At 43.5% G+C, this 15,744-nt stretch overlaps 1 protein-coding gene across 12 annotated transcripts in view; it reads right to left on the bottom strand.

Moving 5' to 3' along the window:
• Window positions 1–15,744, bottom strand: part of LOC105483690 (transmembrane and coiled-coil domain family 3) — a 308,537-nt gene that overhangs the window by 38,240 nt on the left and 254,553 nt on the right. The window contains exon 1 of one of the 12 annotated variants that reach the window (XM_011744675.3): window positions 9,870–15,030. The exons of 8 other annotated variants lie outside the window; for them this stretch is intronic. Coding sequence is in view for 1 of the 4 variants with exons in the window: in XM_071071300.1 (XP_070927401.1) it covers window positions 9,554–9,556 (3 nt within the window). In the remaining 3 variants the exon portion in view is untranslated. 3 more of the 12 variants (XM_071071300.1, XM_011744671.3, XM_011744672.3) reach the window with 3 other exon arrangements.

The following is a 15,744-nucleotide window of genomic DNA, read 5'->3' as shown; positions in this document are numbered from 1 at the left end:
TAGGTCACAAAGATCACATGCTTCAAAGGGCAATAAAGATCACAAGGCAAAGGCAAAATTAGAATTACTGAGGAGGGTCTATGTCCCGCTGTGAACGTATTGTCTTGATAAACATCTTAACAGGAAACAGAGTTTGAGAGCAGAGAACTGGTCTGACCAAAATATACCAGGCTGGAATTTCCCAATCCTAGTAAGCCTGAGGGTACTGCAGACCAGGGTGTATTTCAGTCCTTATCTCAACTGCATAAGACAGACATTCCCGGGACGGCCATTTATAGACCTCCCTCCAGGAATGCATTCCTTCCCCAGGGTATTCCTTGCTCAGAAAAGAATTCAGCAATATCCTCTTACTTGCACGTCTGTTTATAGGCTCTGTACAAGAAGAAAAATATGGCTCTATTCTGCCCGACCCTGCAGGCAGTCAGACCTTATGTTTATCTTCCCTTGTTCCCTGAAAATCACTGTTATTTTGTTCTTTTTCAAGGTGCACTGATTTCACATTGTTCAAACACATGTTTTACAATCTATTTGTACAATAGTGGTCCTGAGGTGACATACATTCTCAGCTTATGAAGATAACGGGATTAAGAGATTAAAGACAGGCATAAGAAATTACAAGAGCATTATTAGAGAAGTGATAAATGTCCATGAAATCATCACAATTTATGTTCAGAGATTGCAGTAAAGACAGGCTAAGAAATTATAAAAGTATTAATTTTGGGAACTGATAAATGTCCATGAAATCTTCACAATTTATGTTCTTCTGCCACAGTTCCAGCCAGTCCCTCCATTTGGGGTCCCTGACTTCCCGCAACAGACAGGGTTTCACCATGTTGGCCAGATTGGTCTTGAACTCCTGACTTCAAGTGATCTGCCCACCTCGGCCTCCCAAAGTGCTGGGATTACAGGCATGAGCCACTGTGCCCAGCCTGAAAGAAGGTGAACTTAATAAGATGCCAAGGATTGCTAACTACATAACAGTATTTACAATGTGGTACACTTGATTAATCTGACTCAGTCCACCTACCTTAATTAGCATTTTGAAATGTTAGGGGACCATCTGTTTACAATTCATGAACTGAGAACATTATGAAGTCTCTCATTCAGCTCAGGATATCACCCTGAACTTGATGAACTAAAATTTATTTGATTTCTATACTTTAATGACTCTGATGTCATTCATTGCTTTCAATGTTATGACTGATGTTTTATTAATAAGGCCATTGTAAATATATCTGTAAGTACCACAATCTCTGTGTCAGAGAAACACTTTGCTTGATTGCTTTTCTTCCTGGATAAACATGTAGTGAACAATCAGTGAATATATACTTCATATTACAGGATTGACTCAAAGGGTTCAATAATATCTAATCGGAGGCAAGGGTATGTTCATTTTATTAAGGGACACATCTTTCAAAGGAATCAAACTTTATATACAAACAGAGGTAAAGTGACAAGCATAATTAGACAATAATTAAAAGACAAACAGATTTGGGTAACATCATTATTTTCCACTTATATAGCATCTTTCATCAAAAATGTCAATAAATCTTTCCAACTGTTCTTGTTCCCACCTAGGATATGATGATCTGAAAGTCTTATACATCTGTTCTGAATTTCACACTCCATAACTGACAGCTATTCAGTCTTTGGGACTCACCATTCAATCTCACCTCTCCCTTGCCTCCCACATACTCTAATATCAGACCCTTCTGCTCCTTCCAACACCTGACACCTGCCTGGTATAGATCTGTCACACTGCACACCTGGACCATGCAACAATCTAACTCCTCTCTCTCCAGGTTGATCCTCTCAGTAGTCACCACCATAGGCTGGCTACAGGATGAGGTTTAAACTCCTGAAGCCGGAAGTCAAAGTCTTCATTATCTTGACTCAAACCTGTCTCTGTCCAGATCCTGTACTCTCAGCCTCTTAGCGGGCCATCCAGGTGAACTCTGTCCAGCTCAAGCAAATCATGCCAAGGTCATTTGACCCTTTATTCAGGAGTCACTTCACCCTTTATTCAGGAATGCCACATGCATGAGGCTTTACCATGCCTTCCACCGCCGCCATCTACTGTGTCCCTCTACGTGCACATCAGCATGACAGATGTTTGACACATTTTATTTCTAGTTCTCACCTCAGTTATGCTAGTTATTTATGCTCAATGTATCAAATATATCAAGGAATTTGGGCTGGGCACTGTGGCCTATACCTGTAATCCCAGCACTCTGGCTTGAGCCCAGGAGATCGAGACCAGCCTGGGCAACTAAGCCAGACCACCCCTGATGCCCTCCAATCTCTACAAAAAATTTAAAAATTCGCTGGGTGTGGTGGCACGCACCTGTAGTCTCAGCTACACAGGAGGTTGAGGCAGGAAGATCCCTTGAGCCCAGGAGTTCGAGGTTGCAGTGAACTATGATCACACCACTGCACTCCAGCCTGGGTGACAGCGTGAGACTCTTGTCTCAAAAATTAAAAAAAGAAAAAGAAAAAAGAAATCAAGGAATTGACAAGGTCACAAACTAGGGAGTAGCAAGCCAGGGTTTGAACCCAGGTGTGATTCAACAGCCTGTGTTCTTTCTAAAGCCCCCGGCATCCTCATCCCCAGCTTCCTATTTACCAAAACCTAGGGGTTCCTTCAGAGTCTGCTCAATTTCACCTCTCCCACACAGTCACTTCTGACCACCCCAAATCCAGTTATCAGTGGTTACTTAGGACTCCTGCTGCTCTGACCTCATATTCTTAAAAACTAAATTTTTTTGCAGCCCCAGAGCCTCATATTAATAGTCTCTTGAACACAGCAGGCACTCAACTATCTTAACTGAGTCATTTTGCTACTTTCATATTATTTCCTATGGGTAAAATTACATAACAGGTAAGATAACTTCAGTATCTGAATAAAATCAGTTTCAATAATAAGGGCACATCTATGGTCTCCTAAAGTAAGAACAGAGGGCAGGGCTAATTAAACGGCTTAAAGATATCAAAGACCCAATCTCTCTCCATTTTTTCACACTATCCTCAGGCCACTGCTTCTCCTCACATGGAGGCAAGAGAGCTACTGTAGTTCTCTTGTAGACATGTAGACAGTTTCCGGCTATAGACGAGGATCCTTATCTTCTTTCATATTTTATTAGGAAGGAAAACATTTTCCAGAAGCTCCTCAGTAGATTTCCCCCGGGGTCCCTTTGACCAGGGCTGAGTCCCATGTCCATGCCCTAGTTGCAAGGGAGGCTGGGGAGGCAGCAGATAACATTTTCAGCCTCCACTCCAGGAACAGGTTCTGCCAGCCAGGGAGAAAGGGAAGGAAAGGGGTATTTGGAAAGGCACTCCATAGGGTTTGCAAACACCACCTCGAACGGATATTATGCAGCAAGACACTCTGTATAAGGAAAACTCCCCTGTCTAAACAGATTATTATTAGAAAGGCTTCCTAATCAGGTTAAAAACAAATAATCCTGTTACCATAGAGTGTATTTGCACTGGAGGTAGCAGAGAAGAGAATCGGAACCTTCTTTAGCCACCAAATGTAAATACATTCCTCTTCCCCAGTGTTTTGGTTACACATCATAATCTCCTTCACCATCATGATCACCACAAGGAAAGAAGGGCTAGCAAGAAAAACACATCTAGCCTTTTTGGGCTTCTATACAGTTCTGAAAACACCTTAAGGCAGGCAAAAAAAATTTTTTTTTCAAGAGATTTAAAGAACAGAAATGGAGATGAAAATATTTACAAGTCTGCTGCCTCCTTCTCTGATTCTTCTATGCTGCTTCTAAAAAAAATGATAGTCTGCCACCCCTACCACTACCACCACCACCACCAACCACCCCATCTGCTGCCAATTCTGCAAACAGCATAGATATCCGTCAATAGGGAACCACTTTTTAAAATTCTATTACAATGGAAAATGATGCAGCCACTAAAATGGAAATGGATCTGAATGGGCTACCAAGGGAAGCTATTCAATCTAAACTGTTAAGAGAGAAAAGCAAGACGCAGGGCTATGCCTACTGTGCACGCTCATCTGTGCTTATTTAAACGAGAGGTGGAGGGATTTATGATAGACGTGTACAATTGTATACTCTATGTGTATGAACATTTCTAGAAGCTGTCTTAAGAACTGTGGATGGTAGTTACCTCTCGGGAATAGGACTGGGAATCTGGGGACACAGATACCTTTTATATTCTCTTTTTGAGAGAATAATTCACCTTATTTTCATATATTTTTTAAAAAGTCCCCAGTGCCTGTATCTCAAAGTGAGACTAATATGGAAATACCTGCAAAACTTCATTAGCACACTTAAGATGCTTCCTTGTCTCCTCCAGGGACCTACGATTTTACTAACGGTAGCAAGTAAATTATCTATAGGATAGTAAGCATTTTTGTGACTCACCCTAACTGAATTTTGTTTATGCAATTACTTTCAGAAAAGTAACTCCTTACTGAAAAGAGAAATTTTAAATCCCATTTCCCAAGGAAATGAAACCATGGCTTAAAAGGCAGTTCTAAAACAAATTTTATGGGACTAAGCTGGAATCGCCAAGTCATAGTTTTCAAGTGAAAATCTCATTACAATATTGTAGACTAATGTTACATCTTTCTTATATAACTGCATAAAATACTGTCTTTTTAAGGGACCAATGCCACTGAAATATTTCTATTGAGAACTGGGTTGCCCAAGGCTCACAGATTTGAATCTGTATTTCATGGACAATGATGTTTCCCATAAAGACTCTTCACTGAGAATACTCATACGAGCAGACCATGGCAGTGTATGATAGGCGTATATACACAGTTGTCCCTTGGAATCCATGGGGGATTGGTTCTAGGACCTCCTGCAAATACCAAAATCTGTTAGTGCTCAAGTTCCTGATATAAAACGGTGTAGTATTTGCATATAATCTACATATATCCTCCTGTATACTTTAAATCATCTCTAGATTACTTATAATACCTAATACAATGTAAATGCTATGTAAATAGTTATACTATATTGTTTAGGGAATAATGACAAGAAAAAACACTCTACGTGTTCAGTACCAATGCAATTTTTCTTCCTAAATATTTTTGACCCCTGGTTGGTTGAATCCATGAATGTGAAATCCATGGATGTGGAGGGCCAACTATATATCCATTTGTGGCAACTGAAGGGTCACAGAGTTCATCTAGAGACTGTTTACATACAGTTCATGTGATTCCTGAGGCTAGACTGTTTCACCTGTGATTCTCAGGTTTGGTGTTTTTGTTTGTTTTTTGAGACAGTGTCTTGCTCTGTCATCCAGACTGGAGTGCAGTGGTGGAATCACAGCTCACTGCAGCCTTGACCCCCTGGGCTCCATTGATCCACCTACTTCAGCCTCCCGAGCAGCTGGCACTACAGGTGCACACCATCACGTTCGGCTAATTTTTGTTTTTTTTTTTTTTTTATAGAGACAAGGTTTCGCCATGTTGACCAGGCTGGTCTTGAACTCCTGGGTTTCAAGCAATCCACCTGTCTTGGCCTCCCAAAGCTGGGATTACAAGCATGAGCCAGCGCACCCAAATGGTTCTCAATTTTTTTTTTTTTTTTTTTTTTTTTGAGACGGAGTCTCACTCTGTTGCCAGGCTGGAGTGCAGTGGTACAATCTCAGCTCACTGCAAACTCCGCCTCCTGGGTCCAACTGATTCTCCTGCCTCAGCCTCCCAAGTAGCTGGGACTGCAGGTGCCTGCCACTACGCCTGGCTAATTTTTTGTGTTTTTAGTAGAGATGAGGTGTCACCATGTTGGCCAGGATGGTCTCGATCTCTCGACCTTGTGATCCACCTGCCTTGGCCTCCCAAAGTGCTGGTATTATAGGCATGAGTGACCACGACCAGCCTCAAGTTTTAAAGTTTGGTTTTGTCCTTCAAAAATCGTTTCTACAGCAACAACTACAAAAAAGGAATAATGTTATCTCCTTAAGGTTAAAGTCAGTTTCTCATAAGACAAAGCAGGATAGAATTACTTTCACTTTTAAAATTTTTTCAGTGGTTCTAGGATTCATTTTAAAATGAAGCAATGCTAAAAGCAGACTGCAAGGTATACTTGCAGTGTTTGAATTTAACTGATTCTTAAAAACTGTTTGGCATTTGAGCACGCACATCCCCTAGAGACCCAGAAATTCCATTTGTAGGTTAGAGGATCAAGTGCCCCTGTTAGGAGCACATTGAAAATATACACAGCAGCATCACTTGCAAAAGAAAAACAATAAAAGCAATAACAAAGACAACACACAAATAATCCAAAGCCTATGGGCAATAAAATGGAGATATATATACACACACACACACGATAAAATGGATACACACACACATTGTGTTTATTTGTACAATGTAATGGAATAAACCAGAGCTACAAGAATTAAAATGGGCCAGGCACAATGGCTCCCACCCGTAATCCCAGCTGGTGGATCATATGAGCCCAGAGTTCAAGATCAACATGGGCAACATGGCAAAATGCTGTCTTTACCAAAAAATAAAAAATTAGCCAGGTATTGGTGGCACACACACTTGTAGTTTCAGCTATTTGGAAGGCTGAGGCAAGAGGATGAGCCTGGGAGGTCAAGGCTGCAGTGAGCCAAGATCGTGCCACTGCACTCCAGCCTGGGTGACAGAGCAAGGCACCGTCTCAAAAAGAATAAAATGATTACATCTTAAAAGAAACAAGTCAAAGAACACATACTTTATGAATTCTACTTTATAAAGGTCAAATGCAGGCAAGCTCTTGTTTAGGTATGAACACACACGTGGTAAAAAGAGAAAAATCTTGAGAACAGTTAAACCTTACCGCTGCGATGACCTCTTAGGGGTGGGAAAGGCTTGCGATGTAGGGATGCTCAATCAGGGAAGGTCACAAGGTCAAGTTCATCTCCTTACCCTGGGTATAACTACAGGGGTGTTTCATGTTATTATTCCTTAATGGAATATCTTCTTTGTGCAGTATTAGTTTACAAACATTTTAAAATAAAAACTATGGAGTAGGCCAGGCATGATGGCTCATACCTGCAATCCCAGCACTTTGGGAGCCTGAGATGGGCGGATCATGAGGTCAGGAGATCGAGACCCTCCTGGCTAACATGGTGAAACCCCATCTCTACTAGAAATACAAAAAAAATTAGCCAGGCGTGGTGGCAGGCGCCTGTGATCCCAGCTACTCAGGAGGCTGAGGCAGGAGAATGGCGTGAACCCAGGAGGCGGAGCTTGCAGTGAGCCGGGATCGCACCACTGCACTCCAGCCTGGGTGACAGAGTGAGACTCCGTCTCAAAACAAAAAACCCCCCCCCCAAAAAAAAAAACTATGGAGTAAATTACACAGTAAAATAAACAAAATGTGTGTGTGTGTGTGTGTGTGTGTGTGTGTTTGCTTAAGCTGTAGAATGAATGACTTCTTTCAATCCTATTGCTTTGTCTCTGGCTCTATACTTAACTCTTTGGGTAATAATGTTAAAATCTAAATTTGAGGCCAGGAGCAGTGGTTCAAGCCTGTAATCCCAGCACTTTGGGAGGCCGAGGTGGGTGGATCACGAGGTCAGGAGATCGAGACCCTCCTGGCTAACATGGTGAAACCCCGTCTCTACTGAAAATACAAAAAACGAGCTGGGCGTGGTGGCGGGTGCCTGTGGTCCCAGCTACTCGGGAGGCTGAGGCAGGAGAATGGCGTGAACCCGGGAGGCGGAGCTTGCAGTGAGCCGAGATCTAACCACTGCACTCCAGCCTGGGCGACAGAGCGAGACGCCATTAAAAAAAACAAAAACAAAACAACAACAACAAAAAATCTAAATTTGTGACCCTACTTAAATTGTGACCTGGTCTCAAAGACCCTCAGGTCACCACTGCAATGATCTTCTTGGATCATTATCTTCACTGGTTACACACAGGAATGTGAAGCATGTAGTCAGGAGAAAGCCCTTTAATGTCCCCCAGGCCACAGGTAATCCCCCTCGAAGCAAAAACAACCTACTCTCCATAAACTGACAAGAAAGGAACAGGTGGGAAGGAGAGCAGAGGGGCTGCCAGCATTGTCAGGCTTTCTCCAGAATGGCCTGTCAACCAAGACAAGCCCTGTTCCCACATCTTTTTGAACAGCCTGGCACAGAAAGCAGCTCTGACTGTTTTACAAGCAGTGCTCTTGCAGTTTGGGGAGCCCTTTTCCCTTTTATTCCAATGGAAACTGTGTGCATCAAGCTCTGTAAACGGTTGCACTCACAGTGTTACAAGGCTATCAGATGATTTGCTGTAGGAACAACCGGCCCCTCTGAATTTTTTCTTTTTTTAAACAACAGAATTTTTTTTTTTTTGAGACAGAGTCTCACTCTGTCGCCCAGGCTGGAGTGCAGTGGCACGATCTCAGCCCACTGCAACCTCCACCTCCTGGGTTCAAGCAATTCTACCTCAGCCTTCTGAGTAGCTGGGATTACAGGCACTGCCACCACTCCCAGCTAATTTTTAAATTTTAAACAACAGAAATGCAACCTCCAAGACCCAAATGATCAAATGACAAGCAGCAAACTTCTCCAACTCTCCCTCCTCCCCGACCCCCAGGTGTTTTGGTTTCTGAAGACTGGGGATCACTATCAACAACGGGCAAACCTTTGCTACAGAATGGATTAGGAAAAAACCACCTGAATTAATATATGTGTGCAAATATTTTAATGTTGAGGGAAGGAAAGAAAGATTGCATTTTGTGTCAATATACAGAAGTCTTCTATGACAAAGAGCCACAAGTGAATACAGATTTCCTATGAGATCAAAGGCTGCCCCAGGGCAGAGATCATATGAACCTGAGCCTTCACCACCCTACATGGTGGTCCAAGCATGGTCCAAGGAGCCCCAGTTCAGACGCATTCTCCATTTCCCCCACAGCTGCTTCCTCTCCCACAGCTGGAGGCAGTCACCACACCCTTCTTCCCCAAGGTGGGCTGGGCAGCGTTACACAGTCAGTTTTACAGAGTTTCAAGTTTCCAGGCAAAGGCAGGACGACTCAAAGATGCCCACTTGTCGAAAGACCAGATGTTAAAGTACGAAGTTAGATTCCAACTCAGAGTCTGGTTAGACCCGGGGTTACTTTCGAACTCCCAGGGAGGTGGGAGGAGACCTGGCTCTTCTCCAGCCAGTAGCCGGCACAATCCAACCCAGATATTTGTCCATCTGTTAAATCACTCACACTGGACTGACATTTTTAAAAGGACATAACATTAAGGAGACTGGTGGTTCATTAGGCGTTTAGGCAGTTTAAATACCTAGAAACCCACTGAGAAATTAGAGGGATTTGGGCCAGCACAAAGACAACTATTAAGAGCACAAAGACGAATTGTATTTCTTTCCGGCATCTCCCAGGATATTAAAGACCACAAAGCTCCACAGTACATGTTTACACACTCTGGCTGAAACGCAAGAGCCGTGAAGAGACTTACCAAGGGCCACACAGCAAACCCAGGAGCACAGCAGGATCGGCAGCCAGTTCACCCTCCTGCCCGAGGCATCTGAATCTGCAAGGCAGGCAGGCTAGATATTCCAAACAGCACCTACCATATGACTCAGCCTGGACTTTGGAGATACTGCTCACATTATCTCGGGGTATTCCTGTGTTTGTCTCAGAGAAACTCCACACCCTGCACTGGACCCAGTACAAACGTCAGTAATAATGCACCGTATTCAACACTCTGCTGTACAAATGGGCTCTTTGTGCTGCCAGCAGAAGAGATCCACATTCTGTATCTTTGCAGGGAGGTCGACTAGAAGGGCGCCTGCTATCAATCACCCCGACTCTGGGACTGCAAGAGGACAGATACTCGGTCTGGTACTCTCTCTTTACCAATAAGGAAAAGGGCTCGGCTCAACAAACCTTGTTAGGCAGAGCAAATGCCAGCAGTGGACTGGGCACAGGAAACACCAATGTGATGAAGGCAGAGCAAAGGGGCCAGCCAGCGCCAAGGGAAGGGAAGTGGCTTAAAGACAGTGAGCAGTCAGGAGACTCTCTGTTGATTCATTCATGAGACAGACACTTGCTGGGTGCCTCCTAGTGTCAGGCGCGGCAAGGCGTGCTGGGGAGGCAAAGGGGCACAGCCGCCTCCTGGCCTAGTGGCCGGGGGGAGAGACACAATGCCAGCCACTGATAAGTGTCAGCAGAGTACTTGGTGCTATGTGAGCACTTGGGAGGGGCTGCTAAGGGGGAGACAGGAGGAAAGGGGGAGGGGAAAAAGTCAAAGAAAGCCGAAAGAAAGGCTTGTCAGAAGGTGAATCAGACAGAGAAGTAAGGATTTGGAGGACTTGGTGCAGGTGAAGACTGGGATGGTAGATGGGTCACACCCGGAGGGTCCCACTTAAATCATGCAGAGGTGCTTGGGGTTCATCCTGCAGGTCACTTGGCAGCCGCATAGAGGATTAGGATGATCACATCCTTGTTTTAAACAAGTCCTTCTGAGAAACCAAGATGGAAAATGCATTTCCATGGAGCCAACTGGAGCCTGCTACAGCAATCTATGGCAAGAGCTGGTGAAGGCTGGATGTAGGGTGGTCACGAGAGGTCTATGAAGGAAGCGGAATGAGAGGACTTGACATCACCTGGATGTGGGGGTGAAGGGGCGAGTCAAGGAAAACCCCCTTCTGTTTCATTCCTTCTGGTAGCTAAGATTATTCACAAGACAGGCACGAGGAGTTTTAAGCCTCAGACATGATCACCTTAAGGTTCCTAGGGACCTTCAAACACAGATATCCTGATGAACATGGAGAGAAAGGGACAGAGGAAACAGCACTGGAGCCCATCGGTGACAGCGCCTTAGGCACCTCTCTGAGGAGACAAGCATAGACAACCAGACCTAATCAAATCCCAGCTCTGCCTCTTAGCAGCTATATGACCTGGGGCAAGTAAATTAACCTTTTTGGGACTCTGGTCTCACCTAAGGAAATTCCTTTTGGGATTTAATGAAATCAGAAAAGGACAAGATGTCATGGCAAACAGAAGAGATTTAATATTTTCCTCCTGCCCTTTTGTGATCATAATCTGCTTTGTATTATAATTGAGTACTTAACCTTTGCAGTAGATTACAAGTTTTCTTGCTGTCACTCATCTTTAAATCCCTTTCGACCATATTTGTAGGCGCAGATTCTCAAATATTTGAATTGCCACAAGTCATATGAAAAACTAAGGCCAGACTGTTCTAGGGGACCAGGGGTTTCCTGCCTTTGACATTAAATAACAAATGCAAAGATCTCAAAATTGCTATGTGGCTTAAGTGGTGTTTATTTAACTCTGTGTTGAGGGGTGGGATGGAGAGAAAAGGGCAGTGGGGTTTGGAAAAGAGGGAGAATTTTGTCAGCCTAATAAAGGCTAGTCAAAGCCTACTCTGTGAAAACTCTACTGTAATATTTAGGAGGAACAGTGTCTACCAAAGTTAATATTGCATAGCCTCTATCCTCTGGCTCAGTTCAAGTAAAGGTCTTAAGTCATGTTAAATAATAAATTCCAGCAAATGGATCTTGCCTTAAACCAAATGTTAAGTCAATAGTACACTCTGTATATGAGACGTATATACTTTCTTTGCTAGGTCATTTTGCTAATTCTATTTATAACTCCTAAAATGAATATTTTAAAACTACAATAAGATTTTTAAAATCAGACTGACCAGTAAGGCATACATAATTCAGTTCCACATGGCTAAGCGTGTTCATTTTTCTTCAGGTTTTGCCTTTAAATTTGGGCTCCAACTTGTCTTTACCTATTTTTATGGCTGCCTTCCTAGTCTGAAAATATCTTGGTCACTAGATATTTTGCTTCATCTCCAGCTTAGCTCCTAAAATACATTCAGGATCACTGCTTCCTTCCCTATTCTTCCCTGGGCTTCATATATTCCCATCCATTCACCCATAGCCCAGTTCAGTACCCCTACCTCACATTCTGTGTCTCAGTCACAAATATCTTTTTAAAAACCTGCCCAAGTTTCTAATACAGAATGATTTGGCAACTGCCTCAAAGCTCACTGTTTGGCTCATTTAATTATTTTGATTAAACATAGACAATGATCCAATTCAGAGCTAATGGTCTTTAGGACTACTCTTATTCCTGGCTGTCTTCAACCTGGGCACATGTGACATGCCTCAAGCATGATCAGTTTGAGAGGACACTTTAGTCCCCAAGGGCCAAGGAAGAACAAGTTCCTCCTCGCTCACATATGTAGTCCGAACCCGAGGTTCTTGCCTCTCTACAATGTTTCTGGACTCTAGGTGGCTCCCATTAAACACACAATACACATCCCCATCCTTCTTAGCCAGCCTGTAAGATCTGGACACCCCACTGACATAGAGACCCAAGATATCCTCCAGTTCTTCTCTGCTTTCAATAGACTTGAACTTCCCAGATGTGAATGGACTCAACTTTTTAGTGTGTCTACAAGATGCTCTCCTATCCCATTGCCAATAGAGGGAAAAATGAAAGCAGACAGATGGCCAGATTAGATGGAACCCGCCATTGAGATGGCAACTTCCCCACGGCACCCAACCCCTGGTCTACTTGAGTTATTCCTCAGACACTGACAAGAGGTGCAGTCTCCGGGAGAGACTACTGAGACGTAATCCTTTCCCTTTAAACATGGCTTTCGACATATGCATTACACATACATACACACATCTGACTCCACCATGACTCACATTGGAGGTGGTGTTTAAAATGAACAGCATCTCAGTGCTATTATGATGCTTCGCTCAAAATTACTCTACGACTTCTACTACAGGAGCAGGTCACATCCAGGAAGTGGTTTGCCTGATCTAGAGCAGGATTTTCTCACATTATCTTATGCCCCAGGGTTGTCTCGCTTTCTTCAAAACCAGATCAGGATCTGCAACCTCCTGTGACCCAAAGCACTCTCCTTATAAACTGAGGATTCCCTACTAAGCTAGTCCCTATCCTTTTCTCTCTCCCAACACCTTAAATACCTTTTACATTCTTCTCTTTCTCACAGTTCATGTCATTCCTCCAGGCAGAGGCCCCTGAGGTTCCTGTGGGTTAGTAGACGTGGATAGCTACCTGCTGCATCAGACTCAGCTGAGTCCGGGAATCCTTCTGAAAATAAAAGATTTATCCTGCAAATTGGTGCAACCTTTGGGAGAACAATGCGTTCACCTCTATTCTCATTTAAAAGATACATGCCCTTTGACCTAACAGTTTTGCTTTTGGAAATTTATCTAAATATGGTTATAGAAAAAAAAAGTACACAAGTTTTCAATACAGTATTACAAAGCAAAAGAAACATGAAAAAAATAATCCTGGGAGGAACTTAAACTGTGTATCAATAGGTATATGTATATTTTGTGTCAAGACTATTTCTGTAAAGACACATAAGAAACATAACATGCAGCCAGGTGCTGTGGCTCACGCCTGTAGTCCCAGCACTTTGGGAGGCCGAGGCAGGCGGATAACCTGAGGTCGGGAGTTCGAGACCAGCTTGACCAACATGGAGAAATCCCATCTCTACTAAAAATACACAATTAGCTGGGCATGGTGGCAGACGCCTATAATCCCAGCTGCTCGGGAGGCTGAGGCAGAACAGCTTGAACCTGGGAGGTGGAGGTTGCAGTGAGTCAAGATCATGCCACTGCACTCCAGCCTGGGCAACGAGAGCGAAACCGTCTCAAGAAAATAAAGAAACATAACATTGTTATCATTGTTATCTCTGGGGAAAAGGACAAGAAGCTGGAAAGAGAGACTTTAATTTTGCTTTAAGCCCTTTAGTACTGTGGAATTTCTTTTCTTTTCTTTTTTTGTTTTTTTGGAGACAGAGTCTCACTCTGTCACCCAGGCTGGAGTGTAATGGTACGATCTTGGCTTACAGCAACCTGGGATTACAGGAGCCCGCCACCAGACCCGGCTAATTTTTGTATTTTTAGTAGAGATGGGGTTTCACCATCTTGGCCAGTCTGGTCTTGAACTCCTGACCTCAGGTGATCTGCCTGCCTCAGCCTCCCAAAGTGCTGGGATTATAGGCATGAGCCACCGCACCCAGCCTGTGGAATTTTTTTTTTCAAATGAATTCGCACTTAAGCTACTTAATAGAAAAAAATGTGAACCTTTATCATTTAGAGCTACTAAACACTCCGTTAAACAATATCACTTAATCTTTGCTAAACACGAACTAGAAAAACTAGGCACAAATAGAAACTGTACAGACCAGATATATATTACAATGGGTCTGCTTTAGCAGTTAATGGTTTAATTATTAAATATTCTCAGGCCAGGGTATTTTTCTCTAAGGCACTTTATGTGTTACTGACTCTTCTACAATCTAAGTGACTCAATGTAAACCATTCCCCTTGTACTAAACATGCGTGTTTATACTCAGTCAATTTCACTGAGGAAATTAGGTTAGGGTCAGTTTATAAGGTTTTGACCTAAACCTTAAAAAGAACACAACATCCTTCAGGTCTTCAACAAGATTGATGCCCAGGCCCTATGTAGGACATACTGAATCTTCCATGTGTTTTTTAACAAGCTCCACAGGTAATCTGGATGTGGCTGGCATTGCCTCATGCACACCTAAAGTAACCATGCTTAGAAAACACTATCTTATCCACAAGAAACAGCGTAGAGAATTCTATGAACAAACTATTGCAGTACTCCAAGATTTTAAAATAAGTAACTTTCTCAAACACTGATACAGGGTTTAGAGTTAACACTGCGGGTAAGAAAACCCACCAGGCTCTCTCATTGATACACAGCTCTTCTGGCTCCTTTGAGGAAGTGAGGACCAGTATGTGGAAGAGCCTTTGGAGCTGGTGTTTCTCAAGCTGTGGCTTCAGGCAATCTCAGGGACAGAATCTAGAATGTGCATCTGACAGCCTCCTTTCTACCTCCCACCTCCACCCCATTCTTATGTCCAAATAGTTTGAAACTATTGAGCTAGACCAGTATATCCCAAACACCAAATTGTTAAGAGTGGATGGGGCTCCAGAGATCTTTGCCACACCCCAGACCAGTGAATCAGAAATCTCTACTGGAGGCCGGGCGCGGTGGCTCAAGCCTGTAATCCCAGCACTTTGGGAGGCCGAGATGGGTGGATCACGAGGTCAGGAGATCAAGAGACGATCCCGGCTAACACGGTGAAACCCCGTCTCTACTAAAAAATACAAAAAAAAAATAGCTGGGCGAGGTGGCGGCGCCTGTAGTCCCAGCTACTCCGGAGGCTGAGGCAGGAGAATGGCGTAAACCCGGGAGGTGGAGCTTGCAGTGAGCTGAGATCCGGCCACTGCACTCCAGCCTGGGTGACAGAGCAAGACTCCGTCTCAAAAAAAAAAAAAAAAAAAAAAAAAAAAAAAAAGAAATCTCTACTGGAGGTTCTGCAGTACCCCAGGTTCTTTATCTAAACAGGAAAGTTAGGAAACATCAATTTAGGTCAAACTCATTTTAAGATAAGGAAATCAAGGCCCAAGAAGTTTAAGCGATTTCACCAAGGACTTATGGCTGATTAATGATAGCTGGGTGCCGTGAAACCTGGTGAGCTAATTCTTCCCTCTTAGACCAATACTGCTCGTTACGGTATGCGTCATCACGACAGCCCCAGTATCTGTGCAGTTTCTGATTCACCATGAAGAGGCCCCAAGTGATTAATAAAGCCTGAACCCACAGGGCATGTGAGAACGTGCCACTGGTTTAAAGGATGACTGACACGGTAAAGTGTCCAACATCAACCCGCCCTCGGAGTTCTTTCACTTTCAATATCAGTGGGAGG

Source organism: Macaca nemestrina, chromosome 10, assembly GCF_043159975.1.
Source record: "Macaca nemestrina isolate mMacNem1 chromosome 10, mMacNem.hap1, whole genome shotgun sequence".
Lineage (NCBI taxonomy): Eukaryota > Metazoa > Chordata > Mammalia > Primates > Cercopithecidae > Macaca > Macaca nemestrina.
The sequence above is the reverse complement of the archived record's forward strand: the minus strand, read 5'-3'. Positions and strand labels throughout refer to the sequence as shown.